Source organism: Pongo abelii, chromosome 8, assembly GCF_028885655.2.
Source record: "Pongo abelii isolate AG06213 chromosome 8, NHGRI_mPonAbe1-v2.0_pri, whole genome shotgun sequence".
Taxonomy (NCBI): domain Eukaryota; kingdom Metazoa; phylum Chordata; class Mammalia; order Primates; family Hominidae; genus Pongo; species Pongo abelii.
Genome location: NC_071993.2, coordinates 54,052,052 through 54,077,007, shown reverse-complemented (window position 1 = coordinate 54,077,007; position 24,956 = coordinate 54,052,052). Strand labels below are relative to the sequence as shown.

Below are 24,956 nucleotides of genomic sequence, written 5' to 3'. Positions count from 1 at the left end.
TCTAAGGAGGCAAAGCAACTACATATTTTAGAAATTTACTGTTAATTTCTTATTTCCAGTCAGTCTCACCCAAACGTTTCAAGTGCAAAGCCCTGGCCTCCCATTGTCTTCCCACAACCCAGGTCTGCATCCTGTCCCTTCCCTCCCCTGCACCTGGCATTGCACAGAAGGTGTGGGTGGCGATGTCCCCTAAAAGCTTCGGCAAGGCTTAGCTTCCTGCTGTGCTGTCTGTGCCTCTATGAGTAAAGGCAAAATGTCAAGAAAAGGATTCAATTGTCTTGTATCTAAAACCAGGTATTTTCTTTCAGGTGACCCTGAAAATTCAGAGATTTATACTTTGATCATCTATGTACTTTTTCCCAGGAAAGGCACCGAATGAGTTACATGTGCATATCTTTGGATATAATCTGTTGGAGAAAGGATCTGGGCTGAAGACGCCAGCACCTAGCACAAGCCCTGGATGAGAATAATGGGGCACTACAAGATGAACAGAGAGAGGGATGGCTGGGGCGGGGAGGGGTGGATGCAAACAATTACGGCCGAGAAGTCACCTTAGGGGAAAAACATAAGAATTCTTGCTTGCAAAAGAGAAGGAAGCCTATAGGGAGAGTGAGGGGAAAGGCTGAAAGAGAGAGAGGGAAAAAGGACAAAAGAGGACAGAGAAATAGCCAATAAGGCAGACACGAGAAAAAGGGAGAGATGAGAGAGAAACAGGAGAGGACAAGGAGACAAGAAGCAGAGAGGCAAGGGACAGGGACAGCAATGAGACTCGGAGAGGACATGGGAGACAGCTGGAGGAAGCTGACAGAGGGAAGGGAAGAACCCCCGCCGTCAAAGGCAGGACTCAAGAACGCTGCCTTTCGTGGAAGTGAGATGGGCTTCGCTGCCCGCGCCCGCTTGTTCTCAGTCTTGGCCGACCTGAGGGTGCGTCTCTCCCGGGCTCTCCAGCGGCGCGCAGGGAGGAGGTGCAGACGCGGCCGCCACCGCCCAGCCCAGCGCGCGGCTCTGAACTTCCGCCAGCGCCCAGAGGCCACCAGGCCCCGCCTTCCTGGCTGCACCCGCCTTCGGGGCGGGGCTTGCGGTTGGGCGGCCCCGGCGGGTAGGGCGCCGCGGGCCAGAGAAACGGCAGCCTGGGAGAAAGCCCCCTGCTGATCCGTTGAGCGGCCCGGCCCTCCCCCGGCTCAGCTCCCTGGAGCCGCCCCCAGCTGGCTTGGACCGGGACTGGCGCCTGCGACTATGCCTGCGGGAGGGCGAGGGCGTCCTTTGGAGGCGGTGCCCACTCACGCCACCGCCCTCTGGCCCTGGGCGCCCGGCCCTCTGGCTCCTGGGCCTGCCGGGCCTCGGCGATGGGCGAGGGCTGTGCCCGGTGCCTGCGGCTCCCTCCGCGCCGTGGACCCCCGCGGCCTCCCGGCCTTCCTTACCCCGGCGGCCTGGCGGCCCCGCGAGCCTCACCTCTCCAGCATCCGAATCGCGCAGCTCCTCCCGGGAGCGCCCGCCGCCTTCGCTCCCCAGGCCCCAGCTGTGACCGCCAGGAAGGAGGGCTCCTCGACCCCAGAACGTAAGAGGTGTCTGGGAACTAAGGGTGGGAGGGGGGCCAGGGTAGAAAATGACAGTTCAAGTACATTAAAATTAAGAACTTAGGCTTTGTTTAAAAAACAATAAATGGAGTGAAAAAAACAAGCCACTGAGTAAAAGAAGATACTTGCAGCAAGTGATAAAGGATTAGTATCCAGGATATATAAAGACTGTTACTGAGTCAATGTGAAAGAGAAAAACACCTAAAGCAAAGAATGGACGCCGGCATTAAATAGGCACTTCAAAGAGGAACCGTGAACGACCAAAATCAAGTAAGTAGGTGACCAGTTCCCATTAGTAATTAGGAAATAGCAAATTAAGACCACAAAGAGGGCAGTGAGGGTGGCTCACACCTCTAATCTCAGCGCTTGGGGAGTCCAGGGCCAGAGGATCCCTTGAGGCCAGAAGGTGGAGTCTAGCCTGGGAAACATAGCAAGACCCTGTCTCTACAAAAATAAAAAAAATAAAATAAAATAAGAAAAAAGTAAACCACAAGGAGATGACTTACCACCAGGCAAAAATATTAAAGTGTGCTAATACCAAGTGTCAAGAAGAATGAAGCAGGATAGCTCAAATATGCTTTTGAAGGAAATATACTGGGCTTCATTCATTCTGAAATACCCCGTATTTAAGATACTCCATTATATTAAATACAGTTCCAAAATAAAAGAAATCAAAGAACAAAAAACTAACCCAATACTTTTATCACTTGTAATTTGTATATTACACATATTGAAAGATATATTTTAGACTTATTAGAGATGATTTTTAATTGGATATCACTCTTGTGCATACAAAATAAAATAAAATTGATTAAGGTGTTTCTAACAGTCACAGTCTGACTTTTCTGAGTCCTGTTTGAGTCTCACTCATCGGTGCCTACGTTTTTCCACACACTGTAACCTCTCTGCTACTCAAAGCGTTGGTCATACAGCAGTTTTGACACTGGGATGTGAACCCGTCCACATTCTTGCCCTAGAGAGGGGGCCTGTATTCCCTCCCATTGACTCTTGGCAGCTGTGACTGCTTGGACCAATAGAGTACAGTGGAAGTGACACTGTGTGACTTCCAAGGTGATGTCGTAAAAAGCTCTACAATTTCTGCCGTGCTCACCGAAAATACTCACTCTTGGACCTCTGGGCCACCTGTAAAAGCCTAAGCACCCTGAAGCTGCCATGCTGGGAGGAAGCCCAGGTCACATGGGGAGGCTACATGGAGGGTCTCCATCACAGTCCCAGCTGAGCGCAGCTTTTGGGCCCTCCTGCTCAGGAGCCACACTTGTGAGTGAAGCAGCCTCCAGATAATTCCAGTGCCCAATCCTTCAAGTCATGGGGCCCCAGACATGAGGAGCCCTCCTAACTCTGCCCTGAGTGCCTGATCCTCAGAACCGGCGAGCATAATAAAATGGGCCTGTTCTGTGTCTCTAAATGTAGGTGGTCTGTTACACAGCAGTAGAGAACCAGAATGTCCCTCATTCACAAAGACTCTGGCAACACCGCAGTTTCCATCTCCTTCCAGATCTGCCATCTCCTGGGGGACTTCAGTGTCACACAAATAACCTCCCATTGCCAACACTCTGGCTTCCCAGTCCTTGACCTCCTCACCCACAGCAATGTCCTCACCTAAGTCACCTGGGCTAACTCTTCCAGTGAACAAACGGCAGGGTCTAGTGGTTTTAAGGGACACTGTGAGGGCTGTTGTAAGGGAAATGGAGGCTTCCTCTTGTAGCCCCTCCAAAGGTCCTGTGCCTCCCCCTGGTGTTGTCAACATGCAGGATATTGGGAAGAGCTGCAGGTCACAAAGTCACCATGTCAACCTTCCTGTCAACCATAACAGGGAATTCTGTCCCCAGGGTGGGGGAAGGGCCAGGCAGGTAGCTGGAGGCAAGTCTCCCAGAGCCAGCTGCTGACCCTAGTCCCTGTGATCTGGGGAGGTACCTGGTGGAGGGCCATAGTGTGCACTGGTGAAAGGGCAGGAGGAGGGGTGTGGCCCTGGGCATAAGGGGAGGCGGCAGAGAAGGGGCCTGTGCTCAGCCTATCTGGGCCCTGGCACGGGCACCCAAGAGTGAGGTGGGGTCACAGGGACGGCCAGATAATGGGGAGCCATGGGTCCCGGGGGCCCTACTTCCTGGTCTTCCTGCTGCTGCTGCTGCTTCCTCCACCGCTTTTTAGAGCAGGAAGCCTTCAGTACCATGGACCTGACTGGAGAATCTTTCACCGCCTGGCCCTGGGCACCAGGAGGGCCCACCACCGCCATGGCCCAGGATGGAGACAGCACTGGCGCCAGGGGCAAGCAGGTCACAGATGCCAGGGCTCATTTGACCTCTACTTCATCTTGGACAAGTGAGTGTCCCTTCTAGCTCTGGCCCTGGGTCACCCTCAGGAGCCACCACCTCTTTTTCACTAGGGACAGGACGCCACTCAAGGAGATGCAAGCTTCCGTCACAGAAGCAGGGCCAAACTTTGGTCAGACCAGACCTAGGCCTCCTGTTTTTCTGAGGCAGAAAGAAAGCCCTGGCTGTCTTTTCCCTGGTGCTTCATCTCCTGGATGAGGAAAAAAGCCACCAAAGGGGTTCTGGACGATTCCCTACCCCTCCATCAGCTGGGTCAGCATCCGCATCCTCACGCTGCTGCAACAGATGATTGCTCGGACCTGCCTCTCAGCAGTTCTCAGAAGCTCACTATGGATGTTTGGGGTTTCTGTGTTGTTTTGCTTGTTTGTTTTTTCACACAAATAACTTCTATTTTACTGGTCCCCAGAGAGATTGCTTTGTTGCCTGTGTTGGGCATTCTAATGTCACTGCTTAGAGAAGGCCTTTGGTTTGCTGCTTCTAAGTGCTTCTTCTACAACTTGGAGAGCCACGTGGTAGTTCCTGAACTTTCAGGAACAGTTTGGTCTGTTTCAGGGTGGCCCTGGGGAAGCTGGGCTACGTATTAGGCACCTTCTGGCTCACCAGGAAAGAAAAGAGGCAAATGTTCAGCTTTGGAGAGATTGCCTTGGTTCCCTTTCCTGCTCCTCCTGCTGGGTGGGAATACTCTCTGTGCTTATTCAGTAGCAGCAGTGGTGCAATCTTCAGGAGAATGTTGCAGCACTTTCTGGCCTCCAAAGCCCTTCTCCTGCACTCCTGGCACCTCACCACAATCCTGGGCTGTGAGTAGTGCAGGTATTTTTCTATCTGGTTCCTGGACAAGGGTGGCTCCTGGAGGTTGGGGAAGCATCCAGAGACAGCTGGTATGACAAGACTCTGGCTTCCTGTGTTGCACTCTTTCCAGCATCACAGGTTGAAGTTCCTCTGATTTTTCTCATTCTCCCTGGATACTAATGGTTAGGGGACGTGTACCCCAGCCCACCAATTCCCATGGTTTGTGACTGCTCTGCTACTCTTGGGGAAGGAACAACTCAGTTCTGGAGACAGGCAGACTCCACTCACTAGCCACATAGTCTTGGGCAAGTTGCTTCATCATTCTGTGCCTTCGTGTCCCCCATCTGTAAACGGTATCTTCATTTTCACCTTGCCAAGTGTGATGAGGATGAAGGGAGAATTTGCAGGTCAGAGGCGATGACAGAGGATGGGGATGAAGGGACCTGCCAGGCAAGGCAGAGCCGCAGGCTAGAAACTCACAGGAACTGCAGAGGCCCTGATGCAATCCCAGACAGACCGGATGAGGAGGAATGCAGAGGGAGTGCCTAGAGTGGATGTAAAGGGAGCAGACAAAAGCAACCTTAATGAGTCTTCCTAAGAAGGCTGGGTAAAGGGTATTGCCGCATTCTAAGGAGGAGGCAATGAGCCAGGTCATGGCCAGGGAATGACCCACCACAGCCTCCAGATAGACCACGGCGCTGAATTGAAACTCTGGATTTTGTGACTCCAAAGCCCATCCAGAGACCACGCAGCTGGGCGGGACCCTGAGAATCTTGCGGTAGTCCTCCAGGCAGAAACAACATCTACTGCCTGCAGGCAGGCTCTTTGGTCATTAATGTCCAGCTTATTCATGAGACTCATTATTCATTTGTTCATTCATTGAATTGAGCTGGAAGAAAATGAATCAGCCTCCCATGCGCTCCTATTCTTGGCCAGGTGACATTTGAGGGCTCTAAGTGGGAATGACCTCTTGTATTTTTTGAGTAATTTTTTAATTGTGGGAAAACATACATAACAAAAATTTACCATTTTTAAGTGTACAATTCAGCAGCATTAAGTACATTCACAGTGTTGTGCAACCACCACCATCCATCTCCAGAAATGTTTCATCATTGCGTATTGAAACTCTATTCTCAGCTGGGAGCAGTAGCTCCCTCCTGTAATCCCAGCAATTTGGGAGCCAAGGCAAGAGGATTGCTTGAGTCTAGGAATTCAAGATCAGCCTGGGAAACATGCAAAATCCTGTCTATACAAAACATACAAAAATTAGCCAGGCATGGTGATGTGTGCCTCCACTCCCAGCTACTCAGCGTGAGCTGAGGCAGGAGGATCGCTTGAGCCTGGGAGGTCAAGACTGCAGTGTGTCAAGATTACACCACTGCACTCCAGCCTGGGTGACAGAGTGAGACCCTGTCTCAAACCCCATCCCCATCAAAACCCAAAAAACCTCTATTTCCATTAAACAATAATTCCCCATTCCTCCCTTCCCCAAGCCCTAGTGACCTTTAGTGTATTTTCTCTATCTATGAGTTTGCCTATTGTAGGTACTTCATGTAAGGGGAGTCACACAATATAATCATACAAACATATAATATTTGGCCTTTTCTGTCTGACCTTTTTCACTTAGCATAATGTTTTCAAGGTTATCCCATGTTGTAGCATCCATCAGAATTTCATCCCTTTTATGGCTGAATAATATTTCTCTGTATGTATATGTACCACATTTTCTTTATCTTTTTTTTTGTTTGTTTGAGTTGGAGTCTTATTCTGCCGCCAGGCTGGAGTTCAGCAGTGCGATCTTGGCTCACTGCAACCTCCGCCTCCCAGTTTCAAGCGATTCTCCCTGCCTCAGCCTCCTGAGTAGCTGGGACTACAGGGACGTGCCACCACACCAGGCTAATTTTTGTATTTTTTAGTACAGACAGGGTTTCACCATATTGGACAGGCTGGTCTTGAACTCCTGACCTCGCTGGAAGGCCAGCGCCTTGGCCTTCCAAAGTGCTGGGATTCCAAGCGTGAGCCACCATGCCTGGCCTGTTTATCTTTTCATCTGTTGATGGACACTCGGGTTGCTTCTGCCATTTGGCTATTGTGAATAATGCTGCTATGGACACTGGTGTACACGTATCTCTTGGAGTCCCTCCTCTCACTTCTTTTTGGTATATACCTGGGAGTGGAATTGATGGATCCTATGGTGATCCTATGTTTAGCTTTCTGAGGAAATGCCAAGCTGTTTCCCACAGTGATTGCACCAGTTTGCATTCCCACCAACAAAAGCCCAGCATTTGTTATTTTCTGGTTTTTGATAATAGTCACCCCAGTGGGTGTCAAGTTGTATCCCCTTGCGGCTTTCATTGGCATTTCCCTAGTGACTAGTGATGTGGAGCATCTTTTCATGTGCTTATTGGCCATTTGCATATCTTCTTTGAGGAAATGTCTATTCAAATCCTTTGCCCATTTTTTTGTTGTTTCTTTTTCATTGTTGTTGTAGGAGTTCTTTATATATTCTGGATATTAATCCCTTATCAGGTATATGAGTTGTAAATATTTCCTCCCATTCTGCAGGTTGTCTTTTCACTCCCTTGATAGTGTCCTTTGATGCACAAAAGTTTTTAATCTGGATACAGTCTCAACTTTTCTATTTTTAATTTTGTTGCCTGTGTTTTTGGTGCCATATCCAAAAAAATCCCCAAATCTAATGTCATAAAAGTTATGTTTTCTACTAAGAGTTTAAAAGTTTTAGCCTTTACATTTAGATCTTTTACCCATTTTGAGTTAATTTCTGTAATGGTTTACAGAAGGGTCCAACTTCATTCTTTTGCACGTAGACATCCAGTTTTCCCGGCACCATTTCTTGAAACTACTGTTCTTTCCCACATTGCATGTTCTTAGCACACTGGTTGGAAATCGTTTGACCACAGACATGACAGGTTATTTCTGAGCTGTCTGTTCTGTTCATTGCTCTACATGTCAGTCCTTACGTCAGTGCCATAATAGTTTGATTACTGTAGCTTTGTAATAAATTCTGAAATCAGGAAATGTGTATCCTCAATCTTGTTCTTCTTTTTCAGATTTTTTTTGTTGTATGACTAATGTCCCTTGAAATTCCATATGAAATTTAGTGCAAATTTTTTTATTTCTGCAAAAAAATGCTGTAGAGATTTTGATAGAGATTACATTGTTATCTTAACAATATTATTATTGTGCCTTCTGATTAATAAGCATGCAATATCTTTCCATTTATTGTGTCTTTAAATTCTTTCAGCAATGTTTTATAGTTTTCAGTACACATTTCTTTAGCTTCCTTGTTTAAATTTATTCTTAAGTATTTTGTTCTGTTTGATGCTATCGTAAATGAAACTTTTTTGGTTGATTTTCTATATTTGGATTGTTCACTGGGGGCTTTTCCAACCAATACATTCTGTCCCATTTCCACTCTACACAGCGCCCCACCTAACCTGATCAGCCACCTGGATGGCCAACAAAAGCCCCACATCCCAGGAAGCTCCTCAGTCCCAGGCAGATGGGGCTGGGTGGTCACCTTATGCTGACCACTCAACTGGTGAAACTCACGACCTCAGATGATCCAGTGGCCACTGGGGGTGTACTCCAGCCTCAGCTGTGCTGGGGTCAGGAGAGCTTGTTAAGAGCCTGTTGGGAGGCTGGGGGCGGGGCAGAAACTTGCCCATCAGAGAGATGCACTCATCTCCCTGACCCACATCTCCTTTTGTTTTAGGTCTGGCAGCGTGAACAATAACTGGATTGACCTTTATATGTGGGTGGAGGAAACAGTGGCGAGGTTCCAAAGGTACAGATCTCCGCATGGCAGCCTCCCCTGAGCTGCAGAGAGCTTTTCCCCTGGAAGGCAGGCAGAGGGCACATCCCATCAGATGGGGTGGGCGTGGGAGTCCTTCAGTGGGGGACACAGGGCACAAGGTGGCATTCTGAAGCAGGAATGAGGCCAGCGCCCACTGATTCCATGGAGTCTCAGCGGCCTTGGCTGGCTCCTGCCTGTGAGCCCGGACATATTGCAGGGGAGGCAGTTTGCCCTTGGGGACATCACGCGCTGGGAAGGGACAATAGGCAGGGAAACCAGTGACTCAGTCCTGGAACTCCGGGTTGCTGAGGGTTAAAATAGGGGACAAAGAACTCACATGGAAGGTTAAAGGAAAAAGCAGGAACTCCTAAGGACAAAGTCAAGGGTGGCTTCCAAGGATGTGGCTCTTTGAACTGGGTCTTGCAGGATGGAAAAGACAGGGGACCTGTGGTGGAGTGAGTGGTCTGACTTTGCTGGGAATGAGGTTAGCTCAGGGAGGGCTGAGAGAGGGCTGGGCAGGTCAGCTTGAGGCCAAAGCCACAGGGGCTCATTATGCCAGGCCAAGGAGCTTGGATTTCCTGTTGTGAGCCATAGAGAGCCAGAGAAGGCTCTTGAGCAGAGTGGCATGATCAAGATGGCACTTAAGGAAGAAAAGTCTGATGACTGTGGGTAAAATGAATGGGCAACAAGGGCAGAAGCCAGGGGGAGCTCGGCTGGGGACGTATGGCAGCACTGTCGCTGAGGGCCACTGAGGGTCAGCCAGCAGGAAGGAGGGTCAGGGAGAGGAAAGGGGGGCTGTGTGCATGGCTGCCAATAGGGAGAGTCACTTGTCTGAGATGAAGGAGGGATGACGGAGAGGAGAGGGAGGAGGGAATGGGGTGAAGAGGCAAAGAATTTTCCAGTAGAAGGGAGGCCAGCTGGGAGGGCTGTATGTGCATCTCCCTGCCTGTTCATTATAAGGTATGTGTGTCTGTGTGTGTGTGTGTGTGCAGGTGCCTGAGTGTGGGTGCCATGTGTGTGTGTTCATATGAGTGTGTGCATGTGTGGGTGCATGTTTGTGGGTGCATATGTGTGTGACTGTGTGCATGTGTGAGTGTGTATGCATGTGTGTGTGTGTGGGGCTGTGCCTATGTGTGTGCCTGTGCCTGTGTGTGTGAGAGAGTGTGTGCGTGTGTGTGCCTGTGTGTGTGTGCGTGTGTGTGCATGTGAGTGTGCCTGTGTGTGTGTGTGCATGTGTGTGAGTGGGTGCATGTGTATGGGTGTGTGTGTGTACAGGTGAGTATGCATGTGTGTGGGTGTTTGGTGTGTGTGCACCTGTGTGTGTGCCTGTGTGTGTGTGTGCATGTGTGTGCATGTGTGTGCGTGTGTGTGAGTGTGTGCCTGTGTGTGTGCGTGTGTGTGTGCAAGTGTCTTTGGGGTGTTGGGAGTGTGGGGATGCAGTGAGTTGCCATCCTGACTCTCTCTTCTATGGAGCCCTTGTCTCCACAGGCCTCAGAGTCCTTCACTACATTTATCTCACCTCCTTGTGTCCAGCAAGGGGCTCCAAAGGGAAAGAGTTGGGGTGGGAGGTGGGGAATTGACCTCACCACCCTGGCTTCTGAGCCCGTGCTTCTGGCTTCTCACCGGCACATGATTCCTTCACAGCCCAAATATTCGGATGTGCTTCATCACCTACTCCACGGACGGCGAGACTGTCTTGCCACTCACCTCAGACAAGTGAGTGCTGCTTTGAGCCCCAAAGGGAGGCCTGGTGAGCTTGGCCAGAGGGAGCTCCAGGGAGCTGAGGGGCTCCCGGAGACCTTGGTTGGGAGCCTGACAGCACAAAGGGCAGGCCAGTCCGGGCAACTCACAGTACCCACCTGACCTTAGCCCCAGCTCCCCTGCATCCTCCTACACATGGCTGCGAGGTTACCTGCAGGCCCCTGTGCTCCAGAAGTTCTCAGCCTCCCCCACTGCACGCTCCCCTGCACTCTCTCTGCCCTGCCTCCTTCCCTGGGAGGTGGCTGTGAGGATTCCCGGGGTGCAGGGGCTGGCGGGGCGGGGGTGTCCTGTGAACACACACCTGTGCTGGCTGCTGCTCTGTGCCTGTTCCCCCTGCCCTGACCAGTGCGGGAGGGAGACAGGGTCAAAGCTGGTGGTGGGAGTAGAGGTGCTTTAGTGGAGGGATGCTGGCAGGCCCAGACTGGGGAGACCCTGGGTGGGGTTCTGAGCTCCAGGGCAGGCTGGGAAAGTGGAGGGAGGCAGGAGGAACAAGCTCAGGCGGCTGGAGCCCAGGCCCAGCAGGGGGCACAGCAGAGTTCCTGTTTGGCCGGAGGTGAGGGCACTTCCAATGCACATGCCCGGAACTGGGCCCAGAGGAGATGAAGCACAGAAGAGAGGTGAGGACACTGAGGACTGGATGGGGGACTGGGCCCCACTTGCAGCTTCGAGGGAGTACAGGGTAGAGGAGCTTGAGTCTGTGTGCCCTGCGCTGTGGGTTTGTCAGAGACACTGGGTGGGTGTGAGGTGGTAAAAAGCAAGTCTATGGGGGAGGACTGTGGCGAGTGACCCAGACGGGGAGCGGGGTTTGGGCATGGCCAGAGAAAGGCCAGGCCGTGGCCTCTTCTGGGTATGGATGGCTCTGGCCTCCTCCCCTCCTGGGCTGGGCAGGGCAGGGCTCTCAGAGCTCCAGCCATGGCAGGGACTCTGCCCACAGTGGGAAGCCATCCTTCAGGGTCCATGCTCTGCCCAGCTTTGCTGTGCAGGCTCAGCCTGTCACATTGGATTAGCCTGACCCTAAGTCCCCGGCCTGTCCCAGTCCTGCCACCAGAGCCAGTCCTGTCTGCCCCAGCCCATTCTGTCTGCTTTAACAGCAGCTGACAGGCCACATGCCCCAGCCAGTCCACAGATCAGTGTTCAGCCCCTGCATGCACAGCTGTCGGGGCTGCCTCTCCAGCCTTTGGTCTTTTTGTTTCAGGGGCACAGAAAGTCAAGGAGGCCAGGCACTCTAAGCAGATTTGCTACTTCCTGTATCAGGGTAAAGATAGAGCAGGAAACTGAGTCAGGGTCAGGGGTCTGGGGCCGTCGGGCTGGGTGCAGGGCTGGTGGCTTAGTAGGATGACTTTTCCCAAATGCAGCCCTACCTGTTAAAGGACGGAGTTCTCAACACAAGAGCGTCCTTGTTAGAGTTAGAATTTGGATTAGAGTTAGAGATAGAGTTAGAGTTAGAGTTAGAGTTAGGAATGTCAACCCCATTGTCAGTGGCTGACTCTCAGTTGCCCATCCCTGGTTCAGGGTTAGGGTTAGGGTTAGGAATCTCTGCCCCATTGCAGTTCCTGACTCACAGTTGCTCATCCATAGGAAGCTCCCACTGTCACCAGAGATGGTCCAAGCAGGGCCCTGGTGAAGTTCCCCAGGCCTGCATTCTCTGTAACTGGGATGAGCTCAGAAGGGCTTGAAATCTCTGGTCAAAATCACAATGAGGAATGAGTAGGACAAAGCCCTTGCCTGGCCCCCTCCTTCATCCAGGAGGCCTTGCACAAAGAACAGTGGCTCCCAGAGAGCTTGGGAGCTGATTTTTAACAGTCAATGTCTTTCCAGGTCAACCACCTTTTTTAATTTTTTTCAGGAATAGAATAAAAAACGGTCTTGACCAGCTTCAGAAAATTGTGCCTGATGGACACACATTCATGCAGGCAGGATTTAGAAAGGTATAGACCCCTTGATCTCCTAACCCTAACACTAACACTAACGCTAACACTAACCTACAAAATCTTAGAGCATCAGTGGGATCATCTCACTGTCCAGGCTCAATATTTCTTCTTTTTCTTCCAGGCAATTCAACAGATCGAAAGTTTCAACTCTGGAAGTAAGCACCTGCCATCCCCCTGGTGGCCCTGTAGGGGGAACAGAGCTGGGCGTGAGCCTCAGAGATCTCTGTATGCAGATTCTGCAAGGCCACACCTGCCCTGCCTCTTGGAGCAAGTTGCTCACCTGCTCTGAGCTCCAGGTCCCTCTCTGGTGCAATGAGCATAGTAAGCCCCTGCCCCATGGAGTTCTGAGAACTGCGTGGGATCCTGAGTGTGCAGTTCTGGTGCTCATAACCCTGAGGTGCTTGCCCTCCAGCTGGGCTGTGTGAAAAGGAAAAGAGAAGAGCCAAGGGGTTTGCCCCCTTGCACACACCTTAGTCTTCCTCCTCCCTTCCATGTCTCCCCTCCGAGTGACTTGCATCCCCTGACCCTGTCTCATATGGTACAGAAGGCTGTCCAGGGCCCCCAACTTCCCTCCCCACTGTGTCGCTGCAGCTCTTGTCAGGAAAAGGCAGGGCTGGAGAGGAAAGGCATTGAGGTGGCTGTGGGGTCCCCTGCCCAGGTGCCAGCCACTGACCTGGAGTCCTGAACTCCTGGGCCCAGAGATGCCGACAGGGCTGCATGCAGGCTCTGCTCACAGCAAGACCCGGCCCCCTGGGAGCCTCCCTGAGCCTGTCTGTTACAGGAGGGCCCAGCAGCTCCTCCCCCTGCCCGTGGGACAGGCCTGTGGTTGTGGAGTCCTGGCTGGAGCTGCCCTCAGGCAGAGGTGGTGCAGGCTGCTAGTGGGTGAGGGTTCAGGCAGCCTGGTGGGAAAGACCCTGCCCCTCTCAGTCCCTCCTCTGTAAAATGCGTGCTGGGCTGAGACCTCCCTCACTCTAGGGGGTCTCTGGGTGGCAGGTGCTTGGGTCTTGGCAGCCTCTCTTCTGGAGGATGAGGTGGGGGCACCTGGCCATGCCCTGGAGTGGGCAGCGCTGTGGCCCCAGCCATCTGCAGGGGTTCTGGAGCTTCTGGAGGTCACTTCTGGTGCCTTTGCTGAGCAGGCCACTGTTTGCTTCTTCTACAGACAAGGTTCCCAGCATGATTATTGCTATGACCGATGGAGAACTGGTGGCACATGCATTTAAGGACACTCTCAGAGAAGTGAGTCCAGTTCATACTTACCAGCATTTTGCTCCATGTATTTTGATGACCAATATGCAATGCCTTCTTTCCCTTAGGCTCAAAATGCTCGGAAACTGGGGGCCAACGTTTACACCCTGGGTGTGGCTGATTATAATCTGGACCAGGTAATTCCAAACAGGTAACCAGGCGCCACTTTTGAACCTAGTGGCCATTTTCGAGCCAACCATCCAGGGCCACCCCGAGGACGGTTGTCTAAGCTGCCCCAAGTGAGTTGGGCCAACCCATGGCCACTGCAGAAGTGATTGACAGCGTGTTGTATAAATCCCACCATGCCAGAGGGGAGGGTGGAAGAGCTCCCCACTCACCAAGAGTGGGCTGCTGGCTGGAGAAGGCTGCGACATTCAGAGCCTGACATTCTGCTGCCCCCAAAGCATGGGGGCAAGACACTGTCTCCTGGGCCGGGGGTCTGCTGCATCCTCACCTCCTGGCAGGGAGTCCAAGCCAGCTCTGCTCTCTGTAGATAACAGCAATTGCAGACAGCCCTGGCCACGTGTTTGCAGTGGAGAATGGCTTCAAGGCCCTGAGAAGCACCATTGATGCCGTGAGTGGGCGGAGGTGAGGGGCTGGGGACCTGGATCCTGTGGCCGGAAGCTCACTCTCCCTGCCCCGCCCCACCCCTCCTGTGTTCCAGCTCACATCAAAGGTCTGTCTTGATGTGACATCAGTGGAGCCTTCCTCTGAGTGTGTAGGAGGTGAGAGCTACAGAGGCCCTGGGGTAGCCAAAGGGTGGTGTGCACGAGTGCATGTGTGTATGGAGTGTGTGCATTTGTTTGGTATGTGTGGGGGAGGATGTGTGTGGGGAGTGTGTGAGTGTGGTGTGTGTATGTGGTGTGTTTGTGTTTGGTGTGTGTGGGTGCAGTATGTGTAGTATGTGTGGGAAGTTGTGCTGTGGGAGGCTTGACGTGTGTGAAGTCTGCGGGAGAGGGTAATATGTGGTCTGTGTGCTGTGGAAATGTGTGTGTGTGATTGTGCAGGATGTGTTATATGTGCTGTGAGTGTGGTGTGTGTGGGGTATGCATGAGTGATGCATCTGTGTATGTTGTATTGTGGGGTGTATGTTGTGTGGGAGCTGAAGTGCTGTGTAATATGTATGTGGGGGTGTGAGTGTATGTAGGGACATATATGCATGCGTGTGTGTGGTGTATGTGCAGTGTGTGTGTGTGGCATGAGTGGGGGTCTTGTGGGAGTGTGTGGGAAGGTTGCCTGGTGTGTGGAAGGCTGCTGGTGTGTGGGAAGGATATCTGGCGTGCAGGTATGTGGTGTCCAGTGTGTGTTTGTGTCGTATGGGGAGTTGGGAGTGTGTTGCTGATGTGTGTGGTGTGTGTATGGGACGTGTGGTGTGTCTTTGGTATTTTTGGTGTTTGTGTGTTTGCTATTTATGTGTGTGTGTGGTGTGTGGGTGTGTGTGCTTCAGGTGTGTGGTGTGTGGTGTGATGTGTGTGGTATGGGGTGGGTTGAGTGTGTTTGTGGTCCAGTGTGCATGGGTCGGTGGGAGTGGACATGTGACCCACATGGGTGTGAATGTGAGTGTCTATTGGTGGGGGGGGGAATATGTGGGGGTGATTGTGTGAGTACCTGTGTACAATTAGTGTGTTGTAACCTCACAACGGTAAGTTTAACTCTAAAGCAAGAAAAGACGTATGAGAAGCTCTCAGGGAAACACCAGCAAATGGCATGGAGCAGCAGCTAACCCACACCATGGGCCAGGAGCAGCCAGGGCTCCTCCCAGGAAGGCCAGGCAGGTGCAAGAGCTGAAATATCTGTGTAATTTACCACATAAACAAAACGGGAAACAGGAACCAAGCGGTTATCTCAGGGGATGAAGAACAAGAAGTGGGGGCGTCAACATCCCACATCGCCCTGTGAGCAGAAGGAAACCTCCATAGCCCGACAAAGACATCCACACAAACACCCTCGGCTCACCTCATTCCCACAGGATCAATCGCAGTGCCTATCCATGCTGTCTGGGACGTAGTGAGGATGCCCTCTTGTCAGTCGGGGTCCCAGTATAGGTTGTGACAGCCCTGTGTGGGCCTCTGTGATGCCTCTGTCTGTCCTGAGCTCTTTCTGTGTAGGCTGGGGATCTGCATGGCCAGCAGTTGCACAACTGCGGCTGCTGGAGATGAAGGGAGCCCTGGGTGTCCTCCCTTCATCATGAGAGGACATTACGAGGCCTTTAGCAAGACCATGAGGCCTCCAGCAGCTGGGCTCTGGCCTCCCTGTTCCTCACTGCAGGGTGCCCTGGCAGTAGGCTGTGGGGACAGACACACCATCCATGTCTGAGCTCTGCTCTCCATGGGTACACGACCAGGAGCAAATTGTCCAATGTCAGTGAGCTCCAGAAGTGCCTCCCATGAACAGAAAAGACGCTGTCAGGCCTGTCGTGAGTCCCAAGGCACTGGGCTGTGCGGGGACTAGCACAGGGCTGGGAGCTGGCAGGTCCCTGAAACAGGAGCTGCGCTGACACTTCCATGATTGGTCCTGGGCTCTGTCCCCGACCCCGCCTCTCCCCCATGCAGAGCTGAGGGTAGAGGTGGAGTAGAGAGAGCTCTCCTCCCCCTCGGGGTCTCTTTCTGTTGCTCCTGATTTAAAGCCGCTCAGCTGTGCAGCCAGTGTGACAGCTGTGCTCCTCTGATGATGTCCCCTGGACACGCACAGGCTGTGGCATCTGAGTAGCCCTGTCAACCCCAGGTGAGGATATGAGTCGTCACTCCTCCCTGGAGGCAGCTGAGTCGAGGTGGCAGGTCCCCTCTGCCCACCAGCTCGGCCTTCTGCCTCTGCTCACATGGCCCGGCAGTCACAGCCCTGACCTGTCAGCTGTCGGCTGACTTGGGCAAAGCTGCCCCACGTGGAGGGTGACAGTCACAGGAGGGAAAGGCCAAGGCAGGAGCCTGAAACCCAAATGCAACAGAATGAGCCCTCTCAGCAGGCTGCCACCGAGAAGCCAGGAGGACTCCAGGGAGCCCAGGAAGGAGGCCAGGGAGGGAGACACGCAGCCCAGACTCCCCCTGTTTAGCCCTGGGCCTCCTATCCAGCCTGGGAGAGGCCTCTGGTGGCCTCACTGCTCCAGGCCCATCCTGAGGCCATCCCCCACACGTGGTTGGAGGGTTTTGACAGGCACCTCCCTCTCCAGCCTGGCAGGTGTCTGAGGCTCTTAGCAGGACCCCCAGGCCCTCCAGGGGCCACTCCCTGTTCTGGGCACCCTGTGCAGAGGTGGGACCAGGTGGAGCATAAGCACTCTGCAAGCCTTGCCTCACCTTGGAGGGCCGAGCCCACCTGTCCTTCACAGCCTTGTTCAAAGGGCACCTCATCCTGGAAGCCTTCCCCGATGACCAGCCCCTCTGACTCCCTGCAGCCCAAGGGCTTGGTCTGTCCCTCTCATCAGTCACTTATCACCCAGGATATATCATGACTTCTGGTTGTCTATGTCTAAGCATAGTTTTCTTATTTAGTTCTTTAGTTTTCTTCCACCCTTTTATTGTTGAAATTTTCAAACCTGTAGGTGAGTGGAAAGGATTGTACAATGAACACAAACACACCTATATCTACCACTGGGATTTTACAATGAATGTTTGGCCGTGTTCCTTTATCTCTCCCTCTCTCTCTCTCTCTCTTCATCCCTCCACCTTGAAAATAAATGCTTGCTTGCAATACATAGTCCTAACACAGCCCAGAATGTAATTTGCAATTACCCTGTCCATGGAGCTTTGGGGCAGCCCTCAGCCCTGCTTAGAGTGGCCAAGTTGGGCTGACCAAGGGGCACAGGCCACAGGCCCATTTGCTCCCTCCCGGGCACACACTGAGCCTAGTGTCCGGCTGGCCAGGGCTTTTTGGAAGCCTGAGTGGGGAAGTAGTTGCCTGGCAGCATCAGATTTGGAAGCAGCTTCTGTCAGCCTTAGCTGTGGGATAGGACCCCAGGCTTGCCCTGAGGGGCCCATGTCTAGTTGCTCAGAACAGGGCACCAAGTTGGCATTTCCTGCTGTCTCTCACAGCCTCAGTGCCCCCACCAGGCCCAGGCTCTTCCAAGGGCAGCATAGTATCCATCAAGTGTGTGCCTACGAGAGCCAGGCTGGCACCTTGAGCAGGAAGAGCAGGCCAGGCCCAGCTGGCTGATGTCAGCAGTCAGCATTGAGGGCCTTGGAGTGAGGTGGGCCTCGGAGCTCCTCATCTGAGGAGCATGGTTCCTTAGGTCCCAGCCAGGAGCTGACATGGAGAAACACAAACTCACTAAGGCCTGCATTTCCCATTTTCCAAGAAAGCTGGAAATCTAGATATTTGTGGTTAATGTTCAGGCTTTTAACTGTAGGCTCCCATTTTGAAAGCCTCAGAAAGCATGTCAGCAGGCCAACTTCACCCACAGTCTGCCTTGAAGGTGTGACACTGCAGGAAGGCAGGAAGCAGGGTTCAGAGGAAGCTTTCCTTGGGTGCATGGACCGGGGGCACCCCAGGCGTCAGCAGGGATTGGAATGCGCGGGGCCGGGGCCAGGGCCAGGAGGCAGGGGTGGAGGCCAATGCCCTTGGCAGCTGCAGACCTGCGGGAACCCCAGCTGGCTCCTGGGGCCAGCTCCACCTGCCCTGTGTCCCCTGTGGTCTTTGGGTCAGGGCAGGAGCCACAATGGTGGAAGGACACACTCCCTGAGCCTCAGGGTGGGTGCCCGTGGTCCTTGCTGGATCAGGAAGAGCAGGAGATGAGGAATCACCTGTAGGTCTCTGGAATTGCAGCTAAAACAGGACTTCTGTGATAGATTCCCTTGAGCAGGGTTCTAGGTGGCTCGCCTGCCCCACCAGAGTCCTGGCCCTGCTGCTGTTGGTGTCCCGCCTGCCACAGGCACACAGAAAGACAGGGAGGAGAGACCCCGAGTGTTCAGCAGCCCTGAAGGAGGCATCCAGGCCTGGGTGCCCAGCTGAGGCATGAGACATGGTGTCTTCAGGCAGCATTATGGCTCCGCTTACACCTCACATCAGGGAGGGCCTGGCTGACTGCACGGCCTGCACACCTGGGGCCGAGGGAGCACCACAAATTTCAGGGCAGGAATACCACTCTGAGTCTGCCCTGTGCAAGGACCAAGGCCTTTCCTGAGTGTGTTGGTTCAGGAATGGTAGGGAGAGGGCCCTTGAGTGTTCAAGGCCCAGATGCTTCCTCCTGGACCTTCAGTGACACCAGATGAAGATTTGACCCAGTGGACACATAGATGTTGGTTCAGACACAGCTCTTTCCTTACAGGAGCCTCTGCGAATTCAGTTTTGGGGGTGGATCTCCAGGAACAGGGAGGTCAGAGGGGAGGCAGCCCCCTACTCTTCCTCACTCATCCTTTTGAATGTTTTCCTTGCAGAACCCTGCCATGTGATTATTCATGGAAATGGCTTTCAGAATCTAAAGAAACAGGATGAAGTTATTTGCAGATTTATCTTCAATGAAAGCACTATCATTGGTAAGTTGTCTCCTCGGTGCCTCTGAGTCACGTATTTCCCACACAATGCTGCCTTTCCCCACAGCCAGCCAAGCCTCCCAGCCCTTGCCAACCATGCCTCCCAGCCCTTGCCAACCATTCCCTGGGGACCCTGTGGTGTTAGAGGCCATGAAGACAAGTGGAAGGAGGCACTGGGAAGGCCACCGCCCCTCCCTTCATCTGCCAAGTGGGGAAGTAACAATTCCACCTGTGCCTCAAGAGCATCTTACATCAGGGCTTCCTGCTCAGTGAGGCTGAGTTTAGGACTGGGTCTGTGATCACAGCTGCATCTGACCACCTTAGCCTCAGTTTCCCCTTCCCTTGAGAGCCCAGGACCCAAAGCCCACAAGGCTACTTCTGGGAAATGGTGGCAGCCCCGGAGGTCTGAGCCTGCCTGGCCAGGTGCACCTGCAGCTTGCCCAGAGGGGTATGTTTACCTTGCACTGAGGGAGGATGCCAGCCTGTAGGCCTGGGCCCTGGAATCCTGGCTCAGGCACACATTGCCTGTGTCAACTTGACCAGATGAGTGTTCTACTCTGAGCCTCTATTTTCTCAATTTAACATGGAGCCAATATGGTGCTGGTTGTGTATCCTTTAACTGAAGTGCTTGGGACCACAGATATTTTAGTTTTTAGATTTTTTCAGGTTTTGGAATGTGTGCAGTATACTGATGTTTCGGCATCCCAAACCGCAAATTTGAAGTCTGAAATTCTCTAATGAGCATTTCTTTTGAACTTCATGTTGGTGCTCAAGAAATGTCAGATTTTGAAGAATTTTGGGTGTGGATTTTCATGTTATAGACAGTCAGCCACAGTTACACCTAAGTAAGCAAAATCACATGTGTAGAGCAGTTGGTTCATAGAAGGGCTATAGTATTTTTTTAAATCTCCTATTATTTGGCAATAGTTAGGCATCAGGGGACCTCTGTGATGGTGGAATCGCCTGAGGAAGCACATAGTCCAGGCAGACACTGCGCCCTGGGTGCTGGGGGTGGGGTGTGCTCTTCCCCACTGAAAGCCTGGGGTGCAGTTGGAGTTTTGCACCCTCCTTGATCTTCCCAGGTGGCCACTTGATACATTCATTTGATCTGATGATAGTATGTTCACTGACATCTAATTCCAGGACCATGTGGTAATCCCAGGATGACTTCTCTTCCCCCGAGAGGCTTCTTGACCATTTTCCTCCTTTCCATGAGTACATAGGAAGGGGCTGGGCCTGCCATCCCCACATTCCCACTCATCAGCATTGTGTGGATGGTCTCAGGGAATTCAGTTTTCATTGGGTTATACTTTCTTGGAAGTGTCTTAGGGACTGAGCAGCCCCTTTCTAAGGAAAGCTAATGCTTACTGAGCACTTATATCAGATATCATGCCAAGTGCCTTATGCACACTATTGCCCTGAATCCTCAAAGCAGCCTTACAGAAATTTTTTGTATGTGTCAACCAGAACAACAGAGAGTTTCTCTCTAAAAGAAAACAGTATCTTTTCAGGAACAGTGCCCGGCACTGGGAATATGTGTGCCATAGTAATGTGCATAATCAGGGAGGTAAAAGAAGACAAAGGCTTTTAAAGGAGAAATGAAGATTAAGGAATTGTTTTGAGACTGTTACTCTTGCCTAAAAAGATCAGTAACAAGGGTGACACTAGTCCAAGGCTGGACAGGCAGTTCTTGGGCACATGTTCCCGTGGAAGTTTTCTTTTGTGTTAAGTCTGCAGTGGCTTTTGTGCAAGGTTGTGGTTTTTGCAAAGTCTTTTGTGATATTTTTGTTACCAGGCATATAGGCATAAAACCATCTCTTTGTAGCCTTTCTTAGCCCTATTTGTCATGGATTTATTTTATTTTTTAACACAAATGACTTCATTTCAGTTCTGACAACTTTCCCGTATGGATGGAGAACTAGAGAGAAGCATGATAGAAGAGCCTGCCCAGGGCCATACAGTTCATGTTGCAGGGCAGGAAAGCAGACCCAGGTGATCTGCCTGCCCTACCAGGGCCTTCTGCCTCCCTGTGGTGGCAGCTCCTGGGAAAGGGGGTACCCAGCCTACCTCCATGAAGGGCATTCAGCTGCCTCCTCTGTGGGCCTGTGGGTGTACTGGCTTCCCACCCCCTGGAGGTTACCATCTACCTCTCCATACACAGGCCAGCACCGACGTCTCACAGTGGGCAGCCCATGCCACAGCTTTGAGCATCTGCGTAGATGGCCATTCTGCTCCTGGTTGATGGCTTATCCAGGAGTAAAAGGAAGCCTTTTTTAAAAAAAAATAATTGAGAACAACCTTTAAACCTATTTTCACTATTAGGAAGATATCCCCGGAAAATGTCCCTGGAGTGTTGGCCACCAATGAACACGGCCCCCCGGAACCCCCCACTAGATGGCAGCGTGCCTTCCTTGGCGGCTGATGCCAGCCTAGAGGTGCAGGTCAGGGAGAGACTTCCCTCTGTCCTGCATCTGTCCCTGTAGGGCAGCAGGGGTAGAGCCTGGTTCTGGCTTCTGGAAGCACCTGGATGCAATTTTTGACAACTGAAATAAACAGAGAGAGTGTCTCTAAACAGAAATGCTATTTATTCAGGAACAGGACATTGCAATGGAAAACACATGCCAGAGTAAACTATGTACATATTTAGGGAGGTGAAAAAAAAAGCAGAGAAAGACTTTTAAAGGAAAATGAGGAGGATGCCATAATTGTTTTGAAATCATCCTTGGCAAAAACATCGATACCACAGGTTCTGGCAGTCCTAGGTTGGCCAGGCAGTTGCTGGCCCTGGGAAGCCGGGGTCCTGGCAGCCAAGCCCAGTGGGTAGAGAGCTGGAGCCAGGCCAGCAGGCAGATGCAGCAGGGCCCACGCCCTCCCCCACACTTCAGGAGACATGAAAAGGGTGTGGCCTCAGGATGAGAAGGTTCTATGTCTACATGTTACGGAACTCTCCTGAGCCCACCACGCTCCCACAAAATATGAATAAATAAATATATAAATACATAAAAATTGGGAAACAAAATTACAGACTTGAAAAAAAAAAACCCAGTCCCCTCCTCAGGCCTCCCCATCTTGGTAAATGGTGTTGCTGTCCACCCAGTTGTTCTGGTCAAACACTCAAATGTCATCTTTGACTCCTCTGAGCTTCCTCTTCACATCCATCCCACCAGCAAGTCCTGTTGCCTCCATGTGCAAATTACATCCTGGATCTGCCCAACCTGGACAGATTCACTGCACAAGAAATAAAACCCCAACCCCTTTCCAGGGCCCATGAGGCCCGCCCCCTGTCCTGGGTCACCTCTTTCCCTCCTTGACAAGGTTAGCGAGTCACTGCCCAGAGCATTGGCACATGCCACTCTCTCAGCCCCAAGTACATTTGCCTGTGATCTTTGCCTGGCTGGCTCCTCATCTTCTTAATCTCAGCTGGAATGTCACCTCTTCAGAGATAATTTATTATTCATGGAAGTTTACAACACTATACAAAATAACAAGAATTGTGCAATGAACTTAAAGAAGCCATCACCTACTTTCAATAATTCTCAACCTGCCCCCACCTGCTTTCCTTGGAACACTTACCACAGAGTATTTTGAAGCAAATCCCTGGCCTTGCATTATTTCATGTTCCTCTAGACCAGAAATTGTGGCTCTACAAGATAGGAAAAGTCACGCATAATGAAGCAGCTGTCCCTGCCCCTCTGGTCCCCTCACCTCCTCTGGTCATGGACATCACAGCACAATGCACTCTCTGTCATCTGTTTTGTCCTTTTTTTATTTTGTTTTCTGTGTCCCGTGCAATCCCTAAAGGTGAGTCCTTGAGAGCAGGGACTCTGCCTGCCTGTTCCTGTTACACAACAGAGCACTGCACAGGGCCTGGGTGTGGCGGGTGCTTGCAGGGGTCTGTGCAATAGGAAGGCAGAGCCCACATGCGGGTCCTGGGCCACAGGGTCAGCCCTGCATGCTGAGGACAGACATGGGGAGGAACAGTGGACAGACAGGTGCATTGACATTCTTCTCATGTCATTTTCTTTTAGATGAAAAGCCAACCAGTATCGACAATAATTCCATGAATTGCCCTGGGCCAAAACTAGAAAAACCTGGAGAGTAAGTGCCCCTGGCAGGAGGCCCTAGAGGGCAAGAGACCAGGGAGTCAGGGTTGGGCACCTTGAGGTGTACAGAATGTGGATGCCCCCCACCACTCTGCTGGGACAGCACATGTCTGTGGCTGGGCAAAGAGCACCCTCCTCCCCACATCCCTTAATAGTGGCCCCCAAGGTATTCAGGGATCTGCAGCATCCTAGGGTCTTTGAGGAAGGCAGGATGCAGGAGATGATTGCCCGAGGAATGGTACCTTTGCTCCAGGTTGCCTCTCAGAGTTAAGCCAACAGACTCTGTAAATACAGAAGAGCTGGGATGGTAACACCAAGCAGCGGTCCCTGGTCATTTAGGACATGGTCACAATGGCATGAGACCCCATGCAGGGCCCCTGACTGCCTGACCCACTTACCCTTTGGTCATCATTGCTGAGTTTACCTGCAAGTGTTTGAGGAATGACCTCTCATTACCCATGCTGTCCAAGGGCAAGAACTGCATCTCTCTGGACTGGCTCTCACCATCTGCATTTTCTATGCTTTAGGGAGTACTCTATTGAAGTCAGCTTGAACAAAGGCAAAACATTCTTCAAGAGCAATGTCAACATCACCAGCACCACATGCGTGAGTACCAGCATGGGGCTGCAAACACGTATGAGGACTGTCCAGAGCCTCTGCACTAGAAGGAGCACAGAAAGGGCAGACAGTTCCCAGGTAGTCCCAGAAAGTAGCGCGTGCAGCAGGCACCTGAGGCTGCTCCAACCCGGCTTCCAGATGGTGCAGGTGGGTGAGGCTGGGAGGCTGTCTGCCAGGAGCCAGAGTCCAGCACCTCTAGGCCAGGACCTCAGGCCCAGGAGCTCTGGAGGATTCCACACACTGCTGTCAGGGTGTGTGTGTGCTGCTGAACTGGTGCCCCAGCTGCTGATCTTGTCCTGAACTTGCTCATGACCCTGGCCCCCGAGCCTGCCTGATGGTCACTTGCTGTCATTTCCCAGATGCCTTCAGCCCCCTTTCTGCCTCTCCTCCTTGCTCAGGCCCCTGAGATGTCCCTCTCTGCTCCCTCGCCAAGCCCTGCAGTATGTCCCCTCCTGCTGCTGAAGGGGAGGCTCTCAGGTACTCGGACCCGATCTCAGCTCCAAGAGGCCCCTGGGAATGGAGGTGCTGTGCCCCAGGTGCCTGCTCTTCAGAGCTCCATGTCTTTGGGCAGTTTGGCCCAGGGCCGCATAGGCAAGAGGATGTGCTGGAGGGACGGGCGGGAGGCCTGAGCCCACTCCACTGCCTTGTACCCAGTCTCATTTGTGAGGACACACCAGTGTTGAGAGTCTTCCCTCTGGGTCTACCCTTGCCTGTCCCTGCACATCCACGCATGGATCTGCAGGCTGATTGCACGCATTCCCCATCAGGAATCTACCCACTGACGGCCCGACTGTGACAGGCACATCAAGAGCAGCCATGAGGCTCCCACCTCACCAGCAGCCTTCATGCTCAGCCTCAGTGGTTCCTCTCCTTCAGCCAGCCGGGTTCCCAGCACAGGTCCCTGTCCCTTCCCTCCCCTCCTCTCCCCTCCCCTCCCCTCCCCTCTCCTCCCCTCCCCTCCCCTCCCCTCTCCAGCCTTCTCTTAAGTAGAGCTCTGGATATGAGGAAGGCCTGAGCAGCCTGCCTTCCCACGGATGCTGCCCAAGATTCCTTTATTGTGAAGAACACCCAGAGAAGTGTTCACGTTGCTTACACCCCATGTGGCCCTGGTTCTGAGCCAGAACTTGGAGCTCTCTAAATCTCACAAGTGCCCCCAGGGAGGGCGGCTCATTCCCTTTGCACAGGTGTGGAGGCTGAGGCTCAGAGCAGTGCGTGGATGTGCCCACAGTGCAGAGCCTGGAAGTTGGGAGAGAGGCTGTGGAGGATGGGCCCGGGTCTCCTGCCCCTGCTCCTGTGCCCGCA

At 52.5% G+C, this 24,956-nt stretch overlaps 1 protein-coding gene across 7 annotated transcripts in view; it reads left to right on the top strand.

Annotated features, from left to right (window-relative positions):
* The first annotated feature begins 1,025 nt into the window (after positions 1-1,025).
* Positions 1,026-24,956, top strand: part of ANTXRL (ANTXR like) — a 45,489-nt gene continuing 21,558 nt past the window's right edge. The window contains exons 1-14 of one of the 7 annotated variants that reach the window (XM_054522257.2): positions 1,077-1,558; positions 3,752-3,917; positions 8,454-8,525; positions 10,179-10,250; positions 12,142-12,223; positions 12,348-12,381; positions 13,386-13,462; positions 13,540-13,608; positions 13,965-14,045; positions 14,136-14,196; positions 18,838-18,936; positions 22,962-23,031; positions 23,564-23,642; positions 24,053-24,571. In XM_054522257.2, coding sequence (XP_054378232.2) covers positions 1,237-1,558; positions 3,752-3,917; positions 8,454-8,525; positions 10,179-10,250; positions 12,142-12,223; positions 12,348-12,381; positions 13,386-13,462; positions 13,540-13,608; positions 13,965-14,045; positions 14,136-14,196; positions 18,838-18,936; positions 22,962-23,031; positions 23,564-23,642; positions 24,053-24,283 — 1,515 coding nt within the window. In that variant the 5' untranslated portion in view covers positions 1,077-1,236 and the 3' untranslated portion in view covers positions 24,284-24,571. Of the gene's footprint in view, positions 3,918-8,453; positions 8,526-10,178; positions 10,251-12,141; positions 12,224-12,347; positions 12,382-13,385; positions 13,463-13,539; positions 13,609-13,964; positions 14,046-14,135; positions 14,197-18,837; positions 18,937-22,961; positions 23,032-23,563; positions 23,643-24,052; positions 24,572-24,956 lie in introns of those variants that run through there. The other 6 variants (XM_054522253.2, XR_008510405.2, XM_054522252.2 and 3 more) reach the window with 6 other exon arrangements.